The sequence below is a fragment of the Tachyglossus aculeatus genome, chromosome X3 (assembly GCF_015852505.1).
Source record: "Tachyglossus aculeatus isolate mTacAcu1 chromosome X3, mTacAcu1.pri, whole genome shotgun sequence".
NCBI classification, from domain to species: Eukaryota; Metazoa; Chordata; class Mammalia; order Monotremata; family Tachyglossidae; genus Tachyglossus; species Tachyglossus aculeatus.
This window is the reverse complement of record NC_052099.1, coordinates 14,617,416-14,645,266: the sequence shown is the minus strand read 5'-3', so window position 1 is coordinate 14,645,266 and position 27,851 is coordinate 14,617,416. Positions and strand designations below refer to the sequence as shown.

At 42.8% G+C, this 27,851-nt stretch overlaps 1 protein-coding gene across 5 annotated transcripts in view; it reads left to right on the top strand.

Annotated features, from left to right (window-relative positions):
- SLC24A2 (solute carrier family 24 member 2) overlaps nt 1-27,851 on the top strand; it is a 272,635-nt gene that overhangs the window by 218,720 nt on the left and 26,064 nt on the right. For all 5 annotated transcript variants that reach the window (XM_038770489.1, XM_038770492.1, XM_038770490.1 and 2 more), the window contains one exon: nt 25,046-25,186. In XM_038770489.1, the coding sequence (XP_038626417.1) occupies nt 25,046-25,186 (141 nt within the window). The remainder of the gene's footprint in view (nt 1-25,045; nt 25,187-27,851) is intronic.

Here is a 27,851-nt window from a genome sequence, read left to right as displayed (position 1 = left end):
TTCCCTAACCACAGCGAGCTTACAGTCTAGTGGGAGAGACAGACATTAAAATCAAATTCATATACCTAAGTGCTGTGGGGCTGACGGTGCGGTGAATAAAGGGTACAAAACCAAGTGCAAGGGAAATGCAGAAGGGAGGGAGAGTAGGGGAAGTGAAGGCTTAAGCAGAGGAAGCTCGTTGGAGGACATGTGATTTTAATTAAGCCTATGGAGGTGGGGTGAGTGATGATCTGTCAGATATGACAGGGGAGGGAGTTCTAGGCCAGAGGCAGGATGGGGTGAGAGGTCGACAGCGAGATAGATGAGATGGAGGTACAGTGAGTAGGTTGGCATTAGAGGAGCAAAGCGTGCGGGTTGGATTATAGTAGGAAATCAGCGAGGTAAGATAGAATGGGGCAAGGTAATTGAGTGCTTTAAAGCCAATGGTAAGGAGTTGCTGTTTGATGAGCAACCACTGGAGGTTTTTGAGGAGTGGGGAAACGTGGACTGAATTTTTTTATGGAAAAATGATCTGGGCAGCAGAGTGAAGTATGGAATGGAGAGGGGAGAGACAGGAAGCAGGGAAGTCAGCAAGGAGGCCAATGCAGTAGTCAAAACAGGGCACGATACATGTTTTGATCAACATCGAATCAGTTCAGATGGAGAGGAAAGGGTGGATTTTAGCAATGTTGTGAAGGTAAAGCTGACAGGATTTGGTGATGGATTGAATGAGAGAGGAGTCAAGGATAATACCAGGGGTATGGATTTGTGAGACAGGGAGGTTTGTGGGGGAAGTGTTGGGAGAGTGATGAGAAAGACGGGGGAGGGCAGAGTTTGGGTGGGAAGATGAGGAGTCCTGTTTTGGACACGTTAGATTTGAGGTTTCAGTGGGAAATCCAAATAGAGATGTCCTGAAGGCAAAAGGAAATGCGAGACTGTGGAGAAGGAAAGAGACCAGGGCTGGAGATAGACATTTGGGAATTATCTGCATAGAGATGGTAGTTGAAGCCATGGGAGCAAATCAGTTCTCCAAGGGAGTGGGTGTAGATGGAAAAAAGAAGGGGACCCAGAATTTAGCCATGAGAGACTCCCACAGTTAGTGGGTGGGAGGCAGAGTAGGAGCCAACCAAAGAGACTGAGAATGAGCAGCTAGAGAGATAGGAGGAGAACTAGGAGAGGACAAGATTAGATAATGTTTCCAGGAGAAGGGGGTCGTCAACATTGTCAGAGGCAGCTGAGAGGTCGGGAAGGATTAGGATGGAGTAGAGGCCATTGGAGTTTGCATGAAGGAGATCATGGAGTGTTTTACGTGGAGTGAAGGGGGTGGAAGCCAGATTGGAGGGGGTCAAGGAGAGAATTGGAGGAGAGGAAGGAGAGGCAGCAGGTGTAGACAACTCACTCAAGGAGTTGGGGGAGGAATGGTGGAATTTTGGGGGCGTGTCAAGAGAGGGTTATTTTAGGATAAGGGATGCACAAGCATGTTTGAAAGTGGGGAAGAATCCATTGGAAAGTGAGCAGCTGAAGACGATGGTCAGGAAGGGAGGGAGGAGGCAAGGGTTTTGATAAGGTGACAAGAGATTGGGTCAGAGACACAGGTGGAGGGGGTAGATTTTGAGAGGAGGTGGGAAAGATGGAAGAGGTGAGGGGCAGGAGAAGGGAGGGACTGGAGAGGAGCAGGGGAGATTTTAGGGGGATCACACCCGATAATTTCCATTTTATCAAAGTACATGACCCAGTCATTAGGGGCAGGAGTTATGGGAGGCAGGGGAGCAGGGCATTTGAGGAAAGAGTTTACCGCTTGAAACAACTGGTGAGGGCAGTAGGCATGGGAGTCAATAAGGACGGAGAAATAATATTGTCGGGCACGGGAGACAGTGGAGGTGAAGCAAACAAGGATGAAGTTGAGATGGACAGAGTCAGCCTGATATCTGGATTTCCATTATCAGCACTTTGCGACTTGTGTACAGTAGTGAGGGAAGTGTACTGTGGAGGTGATCCAGGACTGTGGGTTAGCTGTACGAGACTGGTGAAGGGATAGAAAAGCAAGTGAGTTGGGCTCAGCCAAGTGGGTGGTTTATTTATCATGCTTGGATTACTATGTTTAGCATGAAAAAGCAGTGTGCCATAGCGGATAGAGCACAGTCCTGGGAGTCAGAAGGACCTGGGTTCTAATCCCAGATCCAATACTTGTCTGCTGTTTGACTTTGGGCAAGTCACTTAGCTTCTCTGTGCCACAGTTACCTTATCTGTGAAATGGTTTTTAAGACTGTGAGCCTCATGTGGGAGAGGGACTGTGTCCAACCCAATTTGCTTGTATCTATCCCAGCATTTAGTGACTGTCACATAATAAGTGCTTAACAAACACCACAATTATTAATCCCAGCTCTACCACTTGTCTGTTGTGGGACCCTGGGCAAGTCACTTAATTTAACTGTACCTCAGTTCCCTTATCTGGAAAGTGGAGATTAAGACTGTGATCCCCATGTTGGACAGGAACTGTGTTCAACCCAATTACTTTGTATCTACCCAGCACTTAGTACAGTGTCTGGCACATAGTAAATGCTTAACAAATACAATTATCATTTATTATTATTATTATTAATCATATCCTGTCGGTTATTACAACAGCATCCTTGCTGATCTCCCTGCCTCTTTTTTCTCCCCATTTCAGTCCACACTTCATTCTGCTGTCCAGATAATTTTTTCTACAAAACTGTTCAGTCCATGTTTCCCACTCCTCAAGAAACTCCAGAGGTTGCCTGTCCACATCCACATCAAACAGAAACTCCTTACCATCAGCTTTAAAGTACTCAATCATGTTGCCCCCTCCTTCCTTAGGTCCTTGATTTGCTACGGTAACCCAGCCCACATACCTCACTTTTTTAGTACCATCCTACTCACTGTACCCTGATCTCATCTTTCTCATCGCCGACCGCTCGCCCACATCCTGCCTCTGACCTGAAATGCCCTCCCTCTTCATATCCGGCAGACGATCACTCTCCCCAACTTCAAAGCCTTATTAAAAGCACATCTCGTCCAAGAGGCCTTCCCGACTAAGCACTCATTTCCTCTTCTCACACTCCCTTCTGCATTGCCCTTATACTTCTACTTTCACCCTTTCTTCACTCGTCCTTCATCCTCACAGCACTTAGGTACATATCTGTAATATATTTATATTGATGTCAGTCTCCCCCTCTAGACTGTAAGCTCACTGTGGGCAGAGAGTGTGTCTACCAACTCTGTTATGTTTTACTCGCCCAACAGTATTCTGCACAGAGAGCTTAATAAAGATGATCTATTGATTGATCTGCTGAAGGCTACAATTTGGTCATCAAGGGAAGGTAGTTTAGGTTTGCAGACTGAACGGGGCACGATGACTTAAGAAGCGATGCATGTCAAAAGATCGGAGGTCTCTGTGGGGGAACAAGATAGATTTTTGGGGAGGGTGTATGAGGGAGAGAAGGCAGATGAGGAGGTTTTGGTTGGATAGAGGGATTTCAGAGTTGGTGAGGGTAGAGACTATACAATGACCAGACATGATGAGATCTAGTGTGGTCCAAGTTAGTGAATTGGTGAGGTGGTGTGGAGCAGGACATTAGTGGAGTTGAGGAGTGATAGGAAGCAGACAGTGGAAGGGCCTTCAGGAACATCCACATGGAGTTGAAGTCCCCAAATATTAATATGGGGACAAAGAAAGAATATGAGAAAAGGGATCAAAATTGTTCAGAAAGTTGGAGATGGGGCCTGAGAAGGGGAGGGCTAGATGACCTTGACTAGTAACTGGAGTGGGAGGTAGAGGCGGTTGATATGCTCTTCAAAGGAAGGGAAGGAGAGGGATGGATGAAGCTAACAGCGCAAAGGCGGCACTGGGGAGTAAGAAGGAAGCTGACTTCTCCCCCTTCCCCAGTGAGTCTGGGGGAGTGGAGGAAGAAAAGGCCCACTCTAGATAGACAGGGCAAACAGTGTCATCTAATCAAGGTGGGATAGGACAAGTGATTGTATTAACCTGGTAGCAATCTAGATGGAGAGGAAAGGGCAGATTGTAGCAATATTGTGAAGGTGGAACCAACAGGATTTAGTGATGGATTAAATATGTGGGTTGAATGAGAGAGGGGAGTCAAGGGTAATGCCAAGGTTATGGCCTTGTGCGACAGGAAGGATGGTGGTGCCCTCTACAGTAGGAGAAGCAGTGTGGCTCAGTGGAAAGAGCACAGGCTTTGGAATCAGAAGTCATGGGTTCAAATCCCGGCTCTGCCACTTGTCAGCTGTGTGACTTTGGGCAAGTCACTTCACTTCTCTGGGCCTCAGTTCCCTCATCTGGAAAATGGGGATGAAGCCTGGGAGCCCCATGTGGGACAACCTGATCACCTTGTAACCTCCCCAGCGCTTAGAACAGTGCTTTGCACATAGTAAGCGCTTAATAAATGCCATTATTATTATTACTATTATTACAGTGATGGGAAAGTGAGAGGGAGGACAGGGTTTGGGTGGGAAGATAAGGAGTTCTGCATAAGTACATAATGCACAAGTGCATTAATTTGTCTGGGAGAAGGTTCTGAACAAATGAGCAGGGCTGACCAGCATTTCAGCAGCCCACCACTGCCATTTGGCTTAATGGACAGAGCGCCAGCTAAAGAGTCAGAGGAGTTAGATTCTAATCCTGACTCTGCCACATGTGATCTTAGGCAAGTCACTTACCTTCTTCATCTTTACAATGGTGGTTCAATTCCTGTTCTCCCTCCTACATAGACTGCGAACCCCATGTGGGACAGGGACTGTGTCTAAACTGATTATCTTGTATCTACCTCAGTTCTTAGTACAGTGCTTGGCACATAGTGTTCAATGAATACGACAAGGATTATTATTATTATCGTTATCATTTTTAGCCCAGTTCAAGGTGTGAGAGACTTAGAGGATGGAACTCACTCTAGTATTCTGCTCCTTGATGTTTTATAATCCCTTCTACAAATTTAGTTTCCAGTTATCCAGTCTCTTGAGGTAAGCAGCGCAGAAACAGAAATGAAGCAGCACTTAAAGGAAATGGAAGAGTCTGAGAGAAAAAAAGTGTGCTGCTTCCAGTAGTCAGCCAGTCAATCAATGCTATTTATTGAGCACTTACTGTGTGCAGAGCACTGTACTAAGCACTTGGGAAAGTGCAGTCCAATAGAGTCGGTCAATGCAATCCTTGCCCACCAAGAGCTTACACTCTAGAGGAAGAGACAGACATGAAAATAAATTACAGATAGGGGAAATAGTAGAGTATAAGGAGATGTAACCAAGTGCTAAGGGGCTGGAATGAGTCTCAAATTGCTTAAGGTGTACACAGCCAAATTCAGAGCCGACACAGAGGGGAGGCAAGGAAGGGGAAATGAGAGGAAGGCAAAATGGATAGCAGGGGCTCCAAGTGGGTGGTATTGATTAAGCACAAAAAAACTAATTAAGGAGAGTGTTAGATATTACCTGATAGTGTGGAGCTCAGTACGGTATTTTTTCCAGCTCAATCATTGAGCACTTACAGTGTGCAGAGCATTGTACTAAGCACTTGGGAGAGTACAGTATAACAGAGTTGGTAGTCATGTTCCCTGCCCGCAACAAGCTTGTAGTCTAGAGGGGGATACAGGCATGAATATAAATAAATAAATTTCAGGTATTCATTCATTCATTCAATCATATTTACTGAATGCTTACTGTGTGCAGAGCACTGTACTAAGTGTTTGGAAAGTACAATTCGGCAACACATACAGACAATCCCTACCCAACAACGGGCTCAGTCTAGTAGGGGGGAGACAGAAAACAAAACAATAGCATCAATATAAATAAATAGAATTATAGATCTATACACATCATTCATAAAATTAATAGAATAATAAATATGTGCCTAATAATAATAACGGCATTTATTAAGCACTTTCTATGTGCAAGGCACTGTTCTAAGCACTGGGGAAGTTACAAGGTGATCAGGTGGGGCTCACAGTCTTAATCCCCATTTTACAGATGAGGTAACTGAGGCACAGAGAAGTGAAGCGACTTGCCCAAAGTCACACAGCTGACAAGTGGCAGAGCTGGGATTTGAACCCATGACTTCTGATTCCAAAGCCCGTGCTCTTTCCACTGAGCCACGCTGCTTCTCTGTATGTACACAAGTGCTGTGGTGTGGGGAGGGGGGTAGAGTAGACGGAGGGAGTCAGGGTGATGGGGAGGGGAGGAGGAGCAGAGGAAAAGGGTACCTAAGTGCTGTGGGGTACAAATCCAAGTGCAGGGGTGACACAGGTGTCTTCTCTGTGACCTTAGGCAAGTCACTTAACTTCTCTGAACCTCAGTTTCCTCATCTGTAAAATGGGAATTAAGACTGTGAGCCCCATGTCCAGCCTGATTAGTTTGTATCTACCCCAGAGCTTAGTTCAGTACCCGGCACATTATAAGTGTTTAACAAATGCCATAAAAAACAAAAGAGGAAATCAGGGCTTAGTTGGGGAAAGGCTCTCAGAGATGTGCTTTTAATGAGGCTTTGAAGGTGGGGAGAGTGATTGTCTGTCGAATGTGAAGAGGGAGGGTGTTCCAGACCAGACGCAGGATGTTAGCAAGAAGTCGGTGGCGAGATACACCAGGAAAATGGGGGCAAAGTCAAACACTTGATGCTGAAAAAGTGGATGCCACAGAATAGAGAAGCAGTATGGCTCAGTGGAAAGAGCCCGGGCTTTGGAGGCAGAGGTCATGGGTTCAAATCTCTGCTCCACCACTGTGTGACTTTGGGCAAGTCGCTTCACTTCTCTGGGCCTCAGTTACCTCATCTGTAAAATGGGAATGAAGACTGTGAACCCCCCGTGGGACAACCTGATCACCTTGTAACCTCCCCAGCGCTTAGAACAGTGCTTTACACATAGTAAGCACTTAATAAATGCCATAATTATTATTATTGTAATTATTAATATCAAAAAGCACTTTCAACTGAAGCATGTGGATCTCATAGCACCCCCACCCAGATAGTCACTATGTATATATATATATATGTATATATATATATATATTACAAGCTATTTAGTGGCTTCAAAGAGCCACTAAAATATTTTAACAAGCAAGTCTTAGAAATCATTTTAACTTCATCTCTGTAGAGTGTTAACTTTGAAGGAGGGCAGTGGAGAGGATTTCTACCCCCAACTCACTGGATTTTGGAGCAGGCCAGGCAGCTGTAGCTAGTTCGCGTCACCCCTTCTTCCTGATTGGAAGGGAGGCTGGAAACTGAAGCTCACCAAAAGGGCAACTCAGGCAATGCCTCATTCTATTTCTGACAGTAGCTCAGCACATTACTTCTCCAGCCTCAAAGGATCCAGTTCCTTGACATTTTCATCCTTAGCAGACTTACACCCTGCCCAAATTGGACCGCAGTTGGGGGAAGAAGTTCACTGTGGTCCAATTTAGCCTCTTCTTTTTATTTCTCCTCTAGGTTTGTCTCTTTGCCTCATGCCTTTCTCTTTCCTCTCTGGATATGTCTTTATGCGTTGCTTTCTCTTTCTCTCTCTCTCTTTCTCTCTCCTTTCCCCCACCCCTCCTCTGCCTCTGGGGTGATAACAAACTGAGGTCTCTATGACTCCCAGCCCTGTAGTTACTAGCTGTGGTGCTGTTTGTGTGCCTGGTTTTTACGCTTTGGCCTGCCGAACTGTAATCTCCGACTCATGATGGATCCCACTCTGCTCTTCTGCCTGCATCTCTGGGTCCCTGGCAAAACCATTTATGTCCCATTCTTTTAAAGATTCCTCCTTCTTCATCCCCAGTCACCCCCATGCTTCAACCAAAAAATTGACCCTTATGTCTGCAGTTGAAAATATTTTCATTTTTGAGGGTATCTTTTGAAGGTATTCAAAGAGCTTCAGTTCATGATTCATTGCAAAAACATTTCAGGCCTTTTGTATCTATCTCAGAGGAAAAGTGGCATGAGTAATATGAATAATTCCATTCCAGTGGACAAATAGAAGTGTAGGAGTCATTTTATGGATTTTTTAATTATCCTATAATAGTTTTCATGTTGAGAAAGTGTTTATGGTGTGGAGTAAATGATCTTCACAACCAATGAACACAGCCTGGACACCTTATAGAATAGGATTAGAAAAATGAATCTATCATGTCCTTAGGCTGCACCTCAGAAATTAGTTAGCACACAATATTCAGGCAAAATGCAAAGTAAAGGAAATGCAACTGCATCTTATAAACATGTCCACCTGCTGTTTTGTAAGTGGTATCTGTGTTTCTTCATAGATTCAAAAGGTCAAAGGTCTCATTGCTTATGACAAAACATTTTGGTACCAGAGTTTGGTTTCAAACACTTCCTGGAGATGTGGATTCAATTATTTTAAGTCACCATACATGAGTGAAATCACATTTTGCCCTAGATGCTCTTAAGGTATAGGCAAAGTAAAGCAGCTCGCAGTTCAGTGTAAGTCACAAGCATAAGGTAGCACTACCAGGTGGAGACTGATCTCAGCAACATTATAGAACTATTTAAATTGCAGCTCTCCTGGCCTAGGGACACTTTCTCTATCCTCTCAAAAATGAAAATGTTGTTTATAGAACCTTCTTCCAGGAAAAAGAAGGACGATGGAACAGAATTGTGAGAGAAAAGAATGTTGAGTTGAGTTTGCAAGAAACATAAAATGAAAACAGAAGCAAATCAAAGAATGACAGCCAGAGACAAAGAGCCAAGGGGGTGTTTTAAAAGACTAAATAAGATTATTTTAATGGGCAATACAGGATTAAATAGATTGTAATTCCACTGGAGTCCTGCTTCATGGTCCAGGGGAAAGAGCACCATGCTGGGAATCGGAAGACCTGGGTTCCAGTTGCTACACACCCTACCCTCCTCCTCATTTATTACACTTCATGCCCCCACGGGAAATGGTGAGGAAGAATGATAGAGTGCAAGTGTCAAGTCTGAGGCTCATCTGTCATCCCCGATGGAACATTCCATCAATTTCACTGGAGAAATAAATGATATAATGACAGATTTTTTTTCCCCAAATGAGTACAATACAACAAGCATTTGAAGTTTTATTTTGTGTTGCAAACTGTGTTGTAATACAGAAAATCACGTAAAGGTGAACACTCAGAGTAAAGAAATCTACACTGGTAGTTGGTTTGAATGTCTAGCAGATTTGAATCAGGGTATCTCCAAAATGAGAAGCTTTTCCTAAAAACTGAAAGCATAATCTTTTCCCCATCAACTACTCTCTTCTCAGTGGTGGCTTTTGTTTTTATTTTTAGAAAGGAAGGAATTCATGCTATTTCTTAATTCTATGGATGTCTGCTAGTCATAAATTCTGCCAGGTTCCTCCCACAGCTTTCTCCCCTTGCCATAAAGAATTGTCACCATATGACTTGATGATTGGAAGTGTCTGGGGTATTAGTTTAGGGCCCCCTAAAAAATCTCATTTTCCTTTATGATGGGTATCGAATTTGAACTTGGATCTCCAGATCTGCGGGACGTTTACTATTATCGGCTATTAGCTGTCAAGGGTGATGCATCTCTCTTCTTATGTCCCAATTTAACATTCACTGTGCCACGGCTGTTTGGCTTTGCTGTTTAGCTCTCTCAGTAATCATGGTAGGGAAAGACAGGGAGGTCTGAAAGTCTTGATCACCTAAAATATCACTTGTGACATTATTATTATTGTTGTTATTGTTATTATTGTTAAGATTATTACATTTGTTAACACTACCTATGTGTCTAGCACCGTTCTAAGTCCTGGGGTAGATACAAGTGTGTGTGCGGAATCTTATGTCGAAACATCTGTATCTATCTGTGTTACATTTTAGAAAGTTTCAATCATGGGTTCTTTTTTTAATTTTCAGAGATTCTAATTCTGGTAGTTTTAATACACATTACCAGAAAGATCACAATATTATGAAACTACCTGTCTCTTAGGTGACGTTTTGTGTTTTGGAAAGTACTGCAGTGAACTCCTAAAACCTAGCTACTAGAATCCTGGTTTTACCCGCGCTGGCCTTCTACAGGCTGAAATGATTCCCTTCACATATTCCTAAATAAGGAGCCAATCTTTAAGTACTCTCTTCATTAATAGAGTTCATTCAATCATATTTATTGAGCACTTTACTGTGTGCAGAGCACTGAACTAAGCACCTGGGAGAGTATATCTTCCCTGCTCACAATAAGCTTACAGTCTACAGGGGGAGAGAGACATCAATATAAATAAATAATTAACAGATATGTACATAAGTGCTGTAGCACTGAGAGGGGGGATGAATAAAAGGAGCAGAGTTGACGTAAATTTCCTCCCTTTAATTTATTTTTTAAAAATTTGGGCAGTCTGCCTTTGTAATTTTGTCCTACTTACTGTGTTTTTCCCCCTTCTTACCCTTCCCAAGTATTCTTCAGGAGAAACCTCCTTTATTTTATTTTTTATGGTATTTGTTAAGCGCTTACTATGTGCCAGGCACTGTTCTAAGCTCTGGGGCAGATACAAAGTAATCAGGTTGAACAAATTCCATGACCCACAGGGGGCTCACCATCTTAATCCCTATTTTACAGATGAGGGAACTGAGGCACAGAGAAGTGAAGTGACTTGCCCAGGATCACACAGAAAGCAGGGGGCTACGACCCAGGTCTTTCTGCACCCAGGCCCATGCTTCATCCACTAAGCCATGCTGCTTCTCTAATTTATTCCTTATTCTGAATGTCTTTCTGGAATGGTGAAATTGCATACTTTGAGAGCTTCATGTCTTCTCCCATAAGCAGTGCTTAGAACACTGCTTGGCACATAATAAGCGCTTAACAAATACCATCATCATCATTACTGGGTTAAATCAGTGGTTCACCTAGCCCAGTCTCCAACAGTCTGATGGTTGCTCTCTTTTTTTTTTCATGGTATCTGTTAAGGTGCTGACTGTATGCCAGGCACTGTACTAAGCGCTGGGGTAGATACAAGCAAATCAGCCTGGGTACAGTCCATGTCCCACATGGGGCTCACAGTCTTAATCCCCATTTTGCAGATGAGGTAACTGAGGCACAGAGTAGTTAAGTAAATAGCCCAAGGTCACCCAGCAGACAAATGGTGGATTCAGAATTAGAACTCAGGTCCTTCTGACTCCCAGCCTGGTCTCTATCCACTCAGCCATACCGCTTCTCTGCTGTCCTCAACTTGATCCTCATGTTTATGGATGGGATATCTCACCCATCCCACTTTCCTTATAATAACCCATAATGGACCACTCATAATTTTTACCCTTTTGAATTTATCCAAACTCCTCTTGAACCTGCTGTTATTTTCCACCCACTGGATGAAGTGTTTTTGTCTTTCTTCTGTGAACCTATCACTCTCAAGCATCAGTGAGTGCCCCCTCATCTATTATAGTGAGATTTAATGAACAAAAATTCCATGCTCACCCTGCCTACAGTCTTTGTGATTTTTTAAAACTTCAGTCACGTTCCTTCTCTTTATCCATCTAAGCTGAGTAGTCCAAATCCTATCAGCCTGTCCTCATATCAAAGATTTTCCACCTGCATGACTACCTTGACCTTATATGAACCTTCTTCAGTGCTATTATGCTCTTTCTAGTTTGCCGGAGGAAAAAAATGGATCCTTTCTGCACGATTTCCCCCATTAATAAGCCTTTCATTAGACAAAATGGCCATACTCCATCTAACCTATGAATTTCCTAAAAATAATATCCATTCTCACTAGTACCACCTCCTACCTCGAGTGTACACAAACCTTTCCACTAGTTTCTAAGGAAACCTAATTGGAAAAGTAATGAATGCCACTAATGCCAAGGATTTGGTTCCTGGAGAATCTCGAATGCTTCAGCAATAGAATATAGAGAAAGGAGAGAGAACAGCTGAAAATTTCAACATCCTTTGCTTAAATGGAATGATATGTATATGTCTTGTTGTGCTTAATCTTCTTTGATCCTTCTGAATAATTCTTTGCTTTTGCTGCTCCCTGGCAAATCACACTTTTAAATATTGCATAACCTGAAAATATCAGCCTCCTTTATCAGTTTTTGATATGTGTAACATAGTGAACCTTATGGTGTTGTTAAACATTTGATCTTTTCAGCAACCACCAAAGATCAGGTGCACATTTTATATTTCCATATTTTACAACCAACCCTAACATATCCTTGTGAAGTTGGGTGGGGTGGCATAGATGCATGAAATCCACAAATAATCCCAAAACCTGAATTTTAGCCTTTATTATGGCTTAAACCTGCTCACCCACTTGGTCTTCTCATAGCTCCTGGCAAGGAATGACATTGTCCTATCTGAATTTCATCTACTTTTAGTTCTACTTCTCATCCACTACTGGGGGAGCAGTGAAATGGTCAATAAATAGGACGAAAAGGAATAGTAGAGAACACTGCTAATCCACAAACTGGGTAATCAGGCCCTGAGTGTTCCAAGTTGATTGAATTTGTGTTTTTCCATTTTCCAGTTGATTTTCACAGTAGGATCTCCCCAAATTGTCAGCAAAAATAGAAACCGTTCCGACTCGTCAACTACTGAGCAGCTCTTTACAGTTATGCAGGTGAAAATTGTGTCTAGTGACTGGAAACAAACTTCTTGTAAACCACTAAATGTCTACTTTCTTTTGGGGAAATTAAAGCAACCAAGGATTGGAAGGAGGGAGAATTAGATGCAGAATCTATTTCAGAACAGACTGCCACCCAGAGTCAAAAGCAGTGGTGGGATGAGAATTCAGGATCAGTTTGCCAGGCTGGGCACTAGCCACCGAACTAGACAGTCAGTGAATGCTGATTTCCACATTCAGTCCCTTTTCTTTCCCATTTACCTATTAAATTCTCCATTCCAAATCTGGGGAATATTTTTATTCCCAGCCTCTTTATCTCCCTATCCCCATTCTCCCTTCTCTTTCCAACTTTACTTCCCTACTCAACCCTACTGGCCTTGACTATTACCTAGCCCTTGGAAGTTAGCCCAAAATCTCAGGGGTGACCTGAAACCCCAAACTTAGAACATTGCTACAGCGGGATGCCACATCCCCTACCTCCTCCACACACACTCTTGCTCCAGAGCCACCGTGTTCCTCTCCAAGGTCTCTTCTACCACAGGCCCCACTTCTGACCCAGGCAAAGGGAGGCTGGACACTTTCAACCACTGCCACCCTGAAGCAGGCATTGCTTCTAGGCATCTCACGCATCCTAACGCAAGTTTGGGAAGGAACATCTTTTTGGATGGCTCCACCCTTGGAAACCTGCATTTTACCCTGTTTCCTCCCAATACTAGTGAGCTGACTTTCCCCACAGTGGGAAAAAAATAGTAGTTGAAAGACTATTTGCAGACACTGCTGAGCAAAACAGCTGCTCAATAATTTGACTGCGACTGAGTACATTTTAGAAAGGGTTTCTACATGCACACTGCAATGTGTTTTAGGTAGGCAGGGGTAAGCAAAAGAGTATGAAGCTATGTATGTAATTGCCACAGGAAGAGATGAAGACGTGCAATGGGGAGAGGTGATGCTGAAGCACTGAAGAGGCAGTTTGTGGGAGTTATAAGGTAGGGAGGGGAGAGATTCATTGCAGAAGGCTTCCTTGAGGAGAGTAATTTCAGAAGGGCCTTGAAGATAGGAAGAGCAGGGGGTCTGCCAGATGGAAAGGGGGAGAAAGTTCCAGGCAGAAGGGAGGCCAGAAGCAGAAATGGGAATGAGGAACAGAAAGAACGTTGGTTTGAGAGGAACAAGGCGTACAAGTTTGGGTACAGTGGAAGAGGAGTGAGGGTAGGTAGTGAGGAAATTTTCTGCTGCTCTCTCTTTTCTCTACCTTCTCTTCCTTTGTATTACTAAGTAGTAGTAGTGATTGACTGCCTCAAATCCAATGGTCAGGAGTTTCTGTTTGATGCAAATGGATGAGGCAACCATTAGAGGTTTTTGTATCCAGTGAACAGGAGGGGTGCAGAACCCCATTTTAGAAAAATGATGTGGGCAGCAGAGTGAAGTATGGACTGGAGAAGGAAGAGGCTGGAGACAGGGACGCCAGCAAGGAGGATAATGCAGTGGTAAATGGGAAGCAGCGTGGCCCAGTGGAAAGAGCATGGGCTTTGGAGTCAGAGGTCATGGGTTCAAATCCCAGCTCTGCCACTTGTCTGTCAGCTGTGTGACTTTGGGCAAGTCACTTAACTTCTCTGTGCCTCAGTTACCTCATCTGTAAAATGGGGATTAAGACTGTGAGCCCCACATGGGACAACCTGATCACCTTGTAATCTTCCCAGCGCTTAGAACAGTGCTTTGCACATAGTAAGCACTTAATAAATGCTATTATTAGTATTATTATTATTATTATTATCATTATATGACACTTGCTTGGACCACCATGGTGGAAGTTTGAATGGAAGGACCTCAATAATAATAATGATGGTATGTTCTAAGCGCTGGGGGATACAAGGTCATCGGGTTGTCCCACGTGGGGCTCACAATCTTAATCCCTATTTTCCAGATGAGGTAACTGAAGCACAGAGAAGTTAAGTGACTTGCCCAAAGTCACACAGCCGACAAGTGGCAGAGCTGGGATTAGAACCCATGACCCTCAATTCATTCATTCATTCATTCAATTGTATTTATTGAGCTCTTACTGTGTGCAGAGCACTGTACTAAGCGCTTGGGAAGTACAAGTTGGCGACATATAGAGATGGTCCCTACCCAACAATGGGCTCCCAGTCTAGAAGGGGGAGACAGACGACATAACAAAACATGTGGACAGGTGTCAAGTCGTCAGAATAAATAGAATCAATCCGACAGCCCCACCAGAACTGGCCCTTCCAGACCATCTTGGGAGTCTATAATATGGCTAGATGAGCTATTTCCAGCTGTATCAAAAACACCGAGCGACAGCCCAGAGCGTCCACTTCAGGCATTATGACAATGAGAGCAGCTGCCACTAAAGAAGAGGAGGGGGAGGAAGAGACGTCTACCCAGCCTCTCCTCCACTCCTTCTCCCTGTTGGCATGTTGGCACGACCACCCCACCTAAATCCTGGCCAAGAACAGGGCCCACCTTAAGTCTTCGGAATGGCAGAATGGTACCTTAGTGTGACTGTCCCGCCTAAAGCAGGATGTCCGCTCACTTCAGGCACAAGCCTAATTAGCTGCAATTCCCTGGTATTATGATTTTTATAGATCTGGTTTTCCGGTCCCAGCCTTCCTGCGGAGCATGCGTTTTGCAGGCCATTTGGTGCAAGATGTAAGGATAGTCCTTCTCTATATCCTGAGACTATCGGTTCCTCTGTGCCAAATGGCCTCCAAAATGCATGCTCCGCAGAAAGGCTGGGACTGGAAAACCGGATCTATAAAAACCATAATAACACGGAATTGCAGCTAATTAGGCTTGTGTCTTGTGCCTGAAGTGAGCGGACTATCCTTACTAGGGAAATGAGATTTCCAGAGAGACCTAATGCATCTTCTCCTTTTTGTATTTCGTTCATACATATCATTAATACTTCAACATTTATTATGCACTGACATTGTGCAGGGCACTGTATTAAGTGCTGGAGAGTGGTTCTAGGACTCTGATTCATATGCTTTCCCTGGCCCCCAAGAGGCCTTCCATCTAATAATAATTATGATGACATTTATTAAGCACTTAAAATAATAATAATAATGGCATTTAGTAAGCACTTACCATGTGCAAAGCACTGTTCTAAGCCCTGGGGAGGTTACAAGGTGATCAGGTTGTCCCACGGGGGGGCTCACAGTCTTCATCCCCATTTTACAAATGAGGGAACTCAGGCACAGAGAAGTTAAGTGACTTGCCCAAAGTCACACAGTTGACAAGTGACAGAGCCAGGATTTGAACCCATGACCTCTGACTCCAAAGCCATGCTCTTTCCACTGAGCCATGCTGCTTCTCTTCTGCTTCTTCACCTGAATGGCTAGGGGAAACGAGACACATACAGGGAAAGAAATCATGAGATAAAGATCTACTTTAGCTCCGGTTTAAAATGTATTGAGCCAAAGTCACTTACAATGTCCAAGTGTGTTAATGGGGTTTTATTTGCATGAAAAGTAAATGTTGGCATTGTTTTTTATTTAAAATTAAGCTCTCTGGAGTCATTTAGTACTGCCTCCCTGAACAAAGAGGGTATTATTGTTAATGGATATTTGATGAGTTTGGATAATAACAATAATAATGGCATTTATTAAGTCCTATGTGCAAAACACTGTTCTAAGCACTGGGGAGGTTACAAGTTGATCAGGTTGTCCCTTGGGGGGCTCACAGTCTTAATCCCCATTTTACAGATGAGGGAACTGAGGCACAGAGAAGTTAAGTGACTTGCCCAAAGTCACACAGCTGACAGACAAGTGGCAGAGTCGGGATTTGAACCCATGACCTCTGACTCCAAAGCCCGTGCTCTTCCCACTGAGCCTCGCTGCTTCTCTATCATAAGAGGGTGCTTCCTCCCTAGAAGTATCCGGGAAACAGGAGTCTTCACTTGGTGAAGGAGGCGCAGATCATTGCCATTGTCAGCAGGGCAATACTTAAAATAGCACCAAGAGCACCTTATTAAGGCTGTGCCACTGGAGTGGAAATTCATAAATGTGATCCTATTATTAAATCTCGAAGTGGCATTTCCACCCTCTCTCCCTGCTGCGCTGCCTTTTGTTACCCCAAAGTGAATATTAGCAAGCTCAGGCTCGCTCCCAGGGACACAGACCCACACGCTTTTTTGAGATTGCATTTTGTCAACAGGAGATGAGAGAGCCTAATCAATAAAACAACTTGAAGACAGGCTATTTTGAGATATTTCCCTGGATTCATTTTAACTCGATGGCTGATAGAGGTCAAATCAAAATGTGCTTGCTTCCAAATATTTCTGTGCCCTTTGTAACAGTAACTAGTGAGAATGTGAAACTGAGAGTTCCAAGAAGTTTTTTCAGTTTTTTGCAGTTGGGTCTGTTTTTCAGCTTCCCTCTACATGGGCAATCAGTTGTCAATTTTTTTGTTTGTTTCAAATCATCCAAATTAGTTATCAGTGGAAAGCTCCTCAAGGACAGGGATCATGTCTATCAACTCTCTTGTGCTCTCCCAAGGGCTTAGTACGAGTGCTCTCTTAATTCTTCATTTGCCACAATAGCCACAATTCATCAATATACCACAGTGGCAGAGCCACTCTTCTTTACTAGATACAAATCCTGACACCTAGACAGTAATAATAATAATAATGGTATTTGTTAAGTGCTTACTATGTGCAAAGCACTGTTCTAAGGGCTGGGGAGGATACAAGGTGACCAGGTTGTCCCATGGGGGGCTCACAATATTAATCCCCATTTTACAGATGATGTAACTGAGGCACAAAGAAGTTAAGTGACTTGCCCAAACTCACACAGCTGACAAGCAGCAGAGCCGAGGTTTGAACCCATGACCTCTGACTCCCAAGCCCGTGCTCTTTCCAACGAACCACGCTGCTTCTCTGAAGCTGCTGAGTTCTGAAGTCTGAAGTATTGAAGCTGCTTAGTTCTGGGTCAGTCACTTCTCTGGGACTCAGTTACCTCATCCGTAAAATGGGGATTAAGACTGTGAGCCCCATGTAGGACATGGACTGTGTCCAATCTGATTAGCTTGTATCTACCCCAGTGCTTAGTAAAGTGCCTGGCACACAGTAAGTGCTTAACAAATACCATAAAGAAGAAATAGTATAAAGAAGATATCCCTTTCTCCACTGAAAATAGTATCATACATCCCTTTTCTCTTTGTCCACACTCTCCAACCCTTCTTTTGCTATGTTTTATTTGGTGAGGGATGGAGCAAAAAGAATCCTGGGAAGAAGTGCACAGAGCCAGGAATGTGTGCCACCTGAGTGTATCCCTGATCCAAAAGCCAAGTAATAATCCCTGGATAATAATGGCATTTATTAAGCACTTACGATGTGCAAAGCACTGTTCTAAGCACTGGGGAGGTTACAAGGTGATTGTTATCCCACGGGGGGCTCACAGTCTTAATCCCCCATTTTACAGATGAGGTAACTGAGGCTCAGAGAATTGAAGTGACTTGCCCAAAGTCATGCAGCTGACAATTGGTGGAGCCAGGATTTGAACCCATGACCTCTGACTCCAAAGCCCAGGCTCTTTCCGCAGAGCCACGCTGCTTCTCCAATGGTGCAGCCATTTCGTCCCTTGAAAAGTGTGAGATTTACAGGAGCTGAACAAGCAATAGATCTGCTCTGGTGCTGAAACCTTGGGTAATTTTTATCAGGGTCACATAGAAACCCACTGGAAACTCTGACAGTCTTCAGTTTGATTCAGCTTAGATTGCTAGCTCCCGAACTAGTTATCGATGATATTTACTAAGCTATTACTGTGTGCAGAACTCTGTACTAAGGGCTTGGGAGAAAACAGCAGAAGTAAAGGATATAGTCCCTGTCCTTTAAGGGATTTACAATCTAGTGGTGGGGAAGATAGGCAGACAAATTCTTAACGTAGTGGGAGGAGGTTAAAGAACAAGGACGCATAAAGAAGGCTTCCTCTTTCCCAATCATTAGAGTAATCCCCAGCAGAGTTAATAATAATTGTGGTATTTGTTAAGTACTTACTGTATGCCAAACACTGCACTAAGGGCTGGGGTAGGTATAAAATAAGCACATCAAACACAGTTCCTGTCCCACATGGGGCTCAAAGCCTAAGGGGAGAACAGATAGGAGAGCAATCCACAGAGGAATTAAATGACTTGCCCAAGGTGCAAGGCAGGCAAGTGGCAGAGTCGGAATTAGAACCCAGGCCTCCTGACACTCAGGTCCATGTTGCCTCTTCCATTATACCAGTGTAGGTCAAAGCAAGGTTTATCCCTCCATGAATAAACCTCTATACCTCTATAGTAGCAGCTAGCATACCTAAATACAATATAGACTGGAGGAATTGACTTGTACTTCCCAAGCGCTTAGTACAGTGCTCTGCACACAGTAAGCACTCAATAAATGCGACTGAATGAATGAGGAGCTTATTCCCAGTTATTCACCACAACTTCATACCTATCACTTTTTCTAATTCTTCTCAGCAGACAGCTTCATCAGAGGGCTCCTTACCATCCAATCAATCAACCAATCAATCATATTTATTGAGTGCTTACTGTGTGCAGAGCACTGTACTAAGCGCTTGGGAAGTACAACTTGGCAACGTATAGAGATGGTCTCTACCCAACAGTGGGCTCGGTGGTGTCTGCATATTCTGTGACAGTTTAGTGTTGGCTTGTTTTAAATTCCAACAGTTAACCCAAATGCAGCTTTTGGAACTAGTACAATATAGACAATTGTTTTCATTGGATAGTAGGGTGTTTAGGACTTGTGCATCTAAACAGACAATTATTTTCTGATCTTTGCTTTTAACAGTGCCTGCTTGGTGACTTTGGCAGATGGGGAAAGGATATAATCTGAAGGTTATAAGCAGAAGGGTTATTGATGAAATGTCACCATCTGTTGGGATCACTTAAATCATCTGAGTCATACTGAGCTTTTTTGTGTGTGTTTTGTTTTGTTTTTCCCAGAAAAGGGTAGTTCAGAGTTGAGAGAGAGGCATATAGATGGAGGGTCAGTAAACTTAGGGGTGGCCTCGTAAGAGAGATGCTGGCAAGAGACGAGACATATGCCTCCAATTGAAATATTTTTCAATTATGGTAACAGTGCATATGGATCTAGAAGAGTTTAGCAAAACTCAGCACTAGCTATTTATATGGTTTCCAAAAAACCGTTATCATTCATATTTTTAGTTACCTGGCCCAATCCTGTTCCTAGGTTTTCATTTGGAAACAATAGCAGGGAGAACAATCCTTGGTGTATTCTGTAATGCTCTTTCAGAGGATCATAGTGGAAAATCCAGAGGACATAAATAACCACCAAGGAGCTTCCAGAATGACCTTCTGAGCAATGGCTTTAGGGTCACCTGAGGTGGCATGGTTTGAGAAGTAGCATGCCTCGAGGATTTTTTTAAAAACTCACTGCACATCAGGAACTTTCAGGCATGTGTACAATTGAAGTCTTCATTGCCTCATTTTATGTGTTGCCCCATTTTCATTAAAGGATTATTTGAGGATTATTTTATATGTTTTACTCTAAGCAATTGACAACTAAAGGACTTTTCACTAATAGCCAGTGTAAAACACTATTCAACCTCTCTTGGCAACCTATTCCAGTATCTTATAACCTTTAAAGTCACGAAGTTCTTCCCTATATCTAAATGAAATCACTCCTCATCTTGTCTTGTGCTGTTGAGTCATCTGCAACCCATAGCGACACCATGGACACATCTCTCCCAAAACACCCCACCTCCATCTGCAATCGTTCTAGTAGTGCATCCATAGAGTTTTCTCAGTAAAAATACAGAAGTGGTTTACCACTGCCTCCATCCACGCAGTAAACCTGAGTCTCTGCCCTCGACTCTCTCCGATACCGCTGCTGCCCAGCACAGAGAGTTTTGACTTCTAGCAGATTGCCTTCCACTCGCTAGCCACTGCCCACGCTAGGAGTGGAATGATTAGGCCTCTGCTTGACTCTCCCTCTGGTAGTCGACACTTGGTACAGTACTGGAAACTCTCCAAGTGCGACCCTGAGACAGGAAATGATTCCTATTGCAATGTAAATCTATTTCCCTTTATTCCATCCTCAGGGAAGAGGGAGAACAGTTATCACCATTGCCCATATAGCAGTCCTTTATGTACTGGCTGACTTGTGTCAGTATCCTCTCAGACTTAATTTCTAAATAACCCTACTCATTTAAATTTTTCCTCAAGTCCTATTTTCCAAATCTTCCATATTTGTCTTTGCTCTCCACTTGACCCCCTGCTATATGCATCTGCTCCCAATAACCAGCCCAAAATGAATCCAGCAGAACCTTACAAGAGCAGAGTAAAGTAGGCCTCACACAGAGAGAGAGAGCACTCAAATAACAGCCAATCCTTTAAAACAACATTTAGTAGCCAGTTACTCGGAGCTGCATGAAGTAGATGTTCACTGAAGTCTGTCATTCATTTATTCAATTGTATTTATTGAGTGCTTACTGTATGCACAGCACTATACTAAGTGCTTGGGAGAGTACGACAATAAAAAGTCACATTCCCTGCCCACAGCGAGTTTACAGTCTAGAGTGGGGGAGACACATCAATACAAATATATAAAATTACAGATATGTACATAAGTGGCTTGGGGCTGGGAGGAGGGGGAAGAGCAAAATGAACAGGTTAGGGTGACACAGAAGCATCCAGAGTTGCCTAGGCAGCATTTGGCTTCTTTCGTACTCAGACTTTTACCTCCCTCGTCATTATTTCTAAGCTAGGTCCCCAGCATCTATATCATTTCACTGTCACTGACATGAAAGGAACTGGTTTAGTGACCATAAACGAAGGGCCTTTGTGAATACTGGCACCTGCACGGTCCTCCCAGCAGCCTACTCGCATCAAGGATGGAGAGAATGAGGTGCTGTGCCTCTGTCTCCTTAGGCAGCTGAGCAAGAAACTCTAATGTCTTTTGAGTTTCTTTAAGATATTTTTGTCATGGCAAAAAACTGCCTGACAATAGCTCTAAGGCTGACAGTCTCTGGGCAACTAATTGTTAGAAGTCCCTTACTCTGTTGAAGCCTGAAATATCTTCAGTTCACCATCTTCTTACATCTGGGGAAAATTTTGTGTATTGTGGAGACTATTAGACTTTTTTTTCCTAGGTCTTTTGGAATCCAACGACTACTGCTATGGAATGAGAATCTGTCCCCTCCTTCTCACTGTGTAGGTGAATCTGCAGATGCTGGGCCTCAGAATTCTAAAGTATATCTCACCTGGCACTGTGCTTTACAAGTGACCACATATGGAGAGCCCAAATATTCTGCTTTTTTGGAGAGAACGAGTTATCAAAAAATGTTTTTTTCTGGTGTTTACTTATGCTTGATAAATTAGGATAAATGATAAACAGTGAAAGTCCTCCCGAAATCTCATTTCTTCCAAGAGGCTTTCTCTAATTAATTTTTCCTCAGTACTTTTGCACCATCTCAGCACTTAAGGATTCACAGCCACCTGCAGCACTTTTGTACATATCGATTACATGCTGTAGAATTGAAGCACTTACTTATTCACCTATCCATCTTTCCAGTCACTTCTTCCTCCTATCTGTCCTTCTTCACCCTTAGAATGTTTACTCCTTGAAAACAGCAATTAGGTCTTTTATCAGTCGATCAATGATATTTACTGAGTGTTTTCTGTATGCAGATCACTTGTACTAAGCACTTGAGAGAATACAATAGGGTAAGCAGACTCGGATCCCTGCTCTTCTCCCTATTAATCTCTCCCGATCATTTAGTATCATGCTCAGCACATAGTAGATATGCAGTAAAGACTATTAATTAGCAGTTTGCTTAGAGACAAAACTGTAAATCCTGAAAACTTATATAATAACAAATATGTGGCCTAAATTAATACAAATAGCTCTGATTGTTAAACGATCAACTGAAATCTTAAACTGCAATATTCCCTGGTGTCCTTCTTAAGAAACATAAACCACTGGTATTTAATGTTATGAAGTAGTTAAATTCAACAAAATCTATATTTTCTCACCCGGCTTTTGCTTCTGCTTTTTAGGACCCCTATTTGGGCAGGCATAATCTTTAAAAGGAATTTTCCTACAGTATAGAAAATTCCATTTTCTCATTCAAATCCACAAGGGGCCAATCTAATATCTGTTACCAAGGTGGCATAAGTGGAATTTGTACCATGTGGACAGGATGAGCAGTTTTGGAAAAAAATGCACTCAGTTTATATAGATAGATGTAGGTATAGTTATAGATGCAGTTGCATTCTTGCAAAACCCCACATTAAGGAAAACTCGTGTTATGGTACTCATCCTTTCCAACAGCGTGCTCATGAACACAAGCAGTTGCTTCCGAAACTATGGTATGCCATAACTAAGCAAGGAACTAAGGGAAGGTTTGTCCTATAATGGGACTCTAACAACATTCTAGCCAAAACACTTAGTAAAAATATGCATCGTAGCAAAACGGAGTGTAAGTCCTAGCCCAGATACCATGATGTAAAGTGGGAATTTTAGGCTTTTCCAGCCCCAACTCTTATCCCCATCCCATGCCCAACCTTCCCGGTTGCCTCCATCAATCCCTGAGCGAGGTAGGGTGGAAGTAAGCTGGGGGTAATGCAGATCGCCTAGCCCCTCTGGGAAGCAAATATCAATCTTAGGATTCCTGGCCCAATTGGATAAGGACCCAGTCTCCAGACAAAAATACCCTGTCTGCATCCACTCAAGGTAACGGTTGAGTCCTCTCATGTTGAGAAGCAGCGTGGCTCAGTGGAAAGAGCACAGGCTTGGGAGTCAGAGGTCATGGGTTCAAATCCCAGCTCCGCCAATTGTCAGCTATGTGACCTTCGGCAAGTCACTTAGCTTCTCTGTGCCTCAGTTACCTATAATGGGGATTAAGACTGGGACCCCCCCGTGGGACAAACTGATCACCTTTTATCCTCCCCAGTGCTTAGAACAATGCTTTGCACATAGTAAGCACTTAACAAATGCCATCATTATTATTATTATAAAAACTGTACCCAAGGATACGATTCAGTCTTTCTAATATCAGCTGACCAACATATGGACTATCCTTAGGACTGCTAAGAAACACAAGGATTCACTAAAGGTTTTTCAACTATTAGTTCTGCCCCATGCAGAGAGGGTTGGTGAATTTGTTTCCTTTTCTAGGTTAACAAATCACTTCCTTCAACCTATGTGTTTTTGTTACGGACTAAGGGAATAAATGCCACAATCAGATCCTCAGAATAAATGTGAACTCTGATATGGCATTTCCCTTTCCTACTTGAAATTTCATGGAGTCCTCTAACCAAGAGAAAACTGAATCTGAGAGACAAGTTCCTGTAGGCTGATCTTGATTGAGAGTCAGTAATTGTATTTCAGTGAATTCCAACTCTTAAGAATGAGTTACTTGGTATTCAGTAACTTCATTTATTAGTAGTGTGTTATGTCAACCTTTAAGAGAAACAAAAGAAAAAAAGCCAAATAATTTTAAAATTAGCATAAATATCTCAATACACCTATGCCTGTGCAGAAGGAAGGCTTTACATGATGAAGGTGAGGGACATCAGAAGAACTGCGCCCAGCAAATCCAACTGATACCTCCCAGATATGGGTGAGTTTATCTAGAAAATCTCAGGACACACTAGACGATGAGGCAAGGTTAGTTTGAGGAGAGAAACTTCCTTTTAAAATGTTGCTTCGATCCACCTGATCAGCAAAGAGTAATTGTAGGGCAGTCCCCAAAATTCAAGCATGCTATCAGCTTGGTCCCTAGTCAGCAGTTGTCAATCATGCAGACCTCTGGACAAATCAAAAGGCTGGAAAGAGGACAGAATCTAATGGCAAACTTCGCCCGCATTTTTCCAAGGCACACAATCTTATCTAAATTGTAACCAAAAATTCTAGATAGCAAGCTCTCATTATCTTGAAAACTCTAAAGAAACACATTTCCATTCACTTTTTCATATGTGTGTGTGTGTGTATGTGTGTGTGTGTATCATTTCAATCTGCCATGCAATTTGCCTTGTGCAGACTCATTCATGAGACCAGGATCCTTCAGTGTTTATACTACAAACTGTTTCTAAGTTAGGTAGGTACCTTTGGACGTTTCAGTAACTCATTCAGGCCACTGAAGCTCTGTTTAGTGCACTAAAACTGTACTTGTAACTCACCGCAACATGTTCTAATCACCTGTCTTCAGGAAGTCATTTACCGAATAATAACCAGAGTAGCCATCAGGACACAGTCCAAGACCCACCTTTTTCAGTGAAATTGCCTTCTTGGGGAAGTGTATGTCTTGAGTAGCTTCAAAAAAGGCTATTTTATGATACCACTTCCTACTCTTGTAGATTTCTGTATTTTATCTAATTTTCTAATTTATTGCAGGTTGCCAGTACAAAGACTACAATTCTCTAAATCTGAATGATAAATCACATGATAAATAACTGAAGTGTCTCCAAGAGGGTCTTAATTTGGACTGTTTGATAATCGCCTTGTTTTAGGCTCCATTCTTACCGTGCTGCTCATTTGATTTTCCCGGCAGACTTCAGATGCTGGTGAAGAAGATGAAGACCAACCACTCAGCCTGGCCTGGCCTACCACTACCCGCAAACAGATAACATTCCTTATAGTTTTCCCAATTGTGTTTCCATTGTGGATTACCCTGCCAGATGTTCGAAAAACTGTGAGTAAGCCTTCTGGTAGTGTGGTGTGGGTTAAAATGAGTTTGCACAGTCTTCACATAAAACTTATAAAGGTATGCCCATCCTCCTCATCATTTACTCTTTTCCCTTTTGCTCGTTTGTTTTCTTTGGGACAGGAATTGAGAGTGAAACATCTCTCTCACAAGTGTGCTTAATTTATCCCAAGTCTCACTCCCTGTTCTGTCCCCCTAGGAGAGCCTTGCCTTTTTAGAGAGAAAGCTATCTTAGAAGAGGTTGCCTTGCATGGCCAAAGCGAATTGGGTCTGTACAAAGGAATTGTTATTCTCAGGATAGTCAGAGGATAGGTAAAAGAAGAAATCCTAGAGCTTCCTGTCTATTTCCCTAAACAGAGATCAGCATTGCATCTTACTGCCCTTAATGAAAACTTGTTTGCTTACTTTGGAGGCTCCTTGGCTCATTCTCAGTTTATCCTCTGCCTATGCAATGATGTGGAGTTCACAGTCTAAATTGCGCTCCCAAACCTTTCAGTACATAGAGGTCATATACCAGTCCTCTGTACCAATGAAGCCTCCTGCCAGGTTGGTTAAGATAGCCTTCAGAGAAGAGTTTGACAGTGTTTTAAACAACACAGCCCTGGGACCAAGCAGCTTCCAACAAATAGAACCAGAAGATAATCAGGGCAGGTGGAGGAGTCTGTCCACAGGTCAGAAAAGGTTGCAGAAGATTCCAAATCCAAGTCATGCCTGGGAGTAAGGCAGGGTAGGAACAGTTTGAAGTGATCATCACACTCAGCCTGCCTCATTTCTGGTGTTTCTAGAGTTTCCGATGAAGGTTAAAATCTCTCAAAAAAAAATTAGAATTTTCAGTTTCAGAAAAATAGATTGGAATCTGGGAGGTCATAAAAAACATACCCAGGGACTGATTAAAAAAAAATGGAAGGCAGGATCAATCGCTGTTATCTCAAATGACAGGTCTTTCTGACTAAGCAGTGGATTAACAGTTCAGAGGAAAAACTCCAAACTGGAGCCTTGTTTTGTTCTTTACAACAGCAGAACTTTTCTGCTCTGTTCCTCCAAGAGGAACTAATCGTATCCTAGGCCAATGGCAGCTAGGTAAATTTCCTGGTTTCCTAGTACACAGGTAGATAAACTTAGCTGACTTTTTTTAGGATGCATCCTGTGGGCTATATGAAATGGTTAAGAAAGGGAATTAAGAAATACATGCCACTGGACAAGTCCACAAGGCACAAGTTTATTTTTTGAGGGAATTTTTCCAGATTAAGTTCCATGATTGAGCTGAATTTGCCAGAGGCAAATCTCACACTAGGTAGATATCCAATAAACTTTTGCACAGAGACACTATAAAGTAATGAGTATTGTCTTTGGAGGAATATACCACTGGTCCCACGCTAGAAACCCAGTCATCGGTGTGTCTATCAGAATGACAGCTCCACTCTGTCTTCCCATTCTCCTGGCACCCCCAGGGTTCAGGCAAATTGGCAGTAAGTGAAAGGAGTAGCAAAAAGCCCCAGGCAGCTGGTGGACGTTTAGGCAGAATATTCAACCCATCTGGTAACACCCTCTGGCACGCAGTTAGGTAATCACATTGCTTTCAATTCTTCCGCCTCCGTCCCCTCAAACTCTTCACATCTTCAAAGCCTTTCTGAGATCCTACCTCCTCAGGAAATCTTCCCAGAATAATTCACACCACCCTAGTTACAGACACTCATCCACCACCCATAGCACTTACTGATTTTGATTCCTCTCCTCAGCATGTAGGCAATGTATTTAGACTTTCATTTGCATATTCAATTACTTATTGTGCTATTTTATCTCGATATACTTTGTTCTACTTCCTGTTAAATTCTCCTACACACACACTATTTATGAATAATTTTTGTCCGTCTCCCACTTTAGATTGTGAGGACAGGGAACATGCGGCTTTTTTCTGTTGTACTTTCCCAAGAGTTAGTACAGTGCTTTGTACCCAGATGGCACTCGATAAATACCACTTATTGGATTGACTGACTAAAGATCCATGTCTACACAGGCTCAAACAAATCATTTTCAGCTAATCTAGGAAAATGACAACAAAAGGAACTAATTGCAAATCCCTCTTCTTTCGGGTTGCAAGCAAGGCTGCTTCTGCTTGCCACATTAAATATTTGGATTAGGATTTTTGTTTTTTTTCATATAAATGTTGTCTATATCTTGGAAAATTTAGCCACTGACTTTAGAAAGTTATGCTCGATGAGTGGTATTTATTAATGAGCACTTAGTTCAAAGCACTATTCTGAGTATAACAGAAGCAAGATATACATCCCCTGGCCTCAAAGAGTAACTCTGTCTCACTCCTTTTCTCTCCTTGGGTAATAAAAGAAAAACCGACCCCCTACCTCTTGCTAGAAATGTTGAGGATATGTGAGCTATTAAAATGGTGTGGTAAATGACCAACTCTCAATTATTTAGGGTCTCATTATCCAGATACCTCACGTCAACTCCTGATGGCAATTTTTTTGTTGTTGTTGGGGTTTTTGCTTTTTTTTTGCCATTTCACTCCTCAATAGCACCTTCCCAGAGGATGGGCAGGGAAGATAAAGGGGAACTCTGTTTTGAGTTTGTTGCCTCTTATCAACAGAATTGTGTGGCTGATGGTCTCTTGCTCCTCTGGAGATTGTCCTAACAA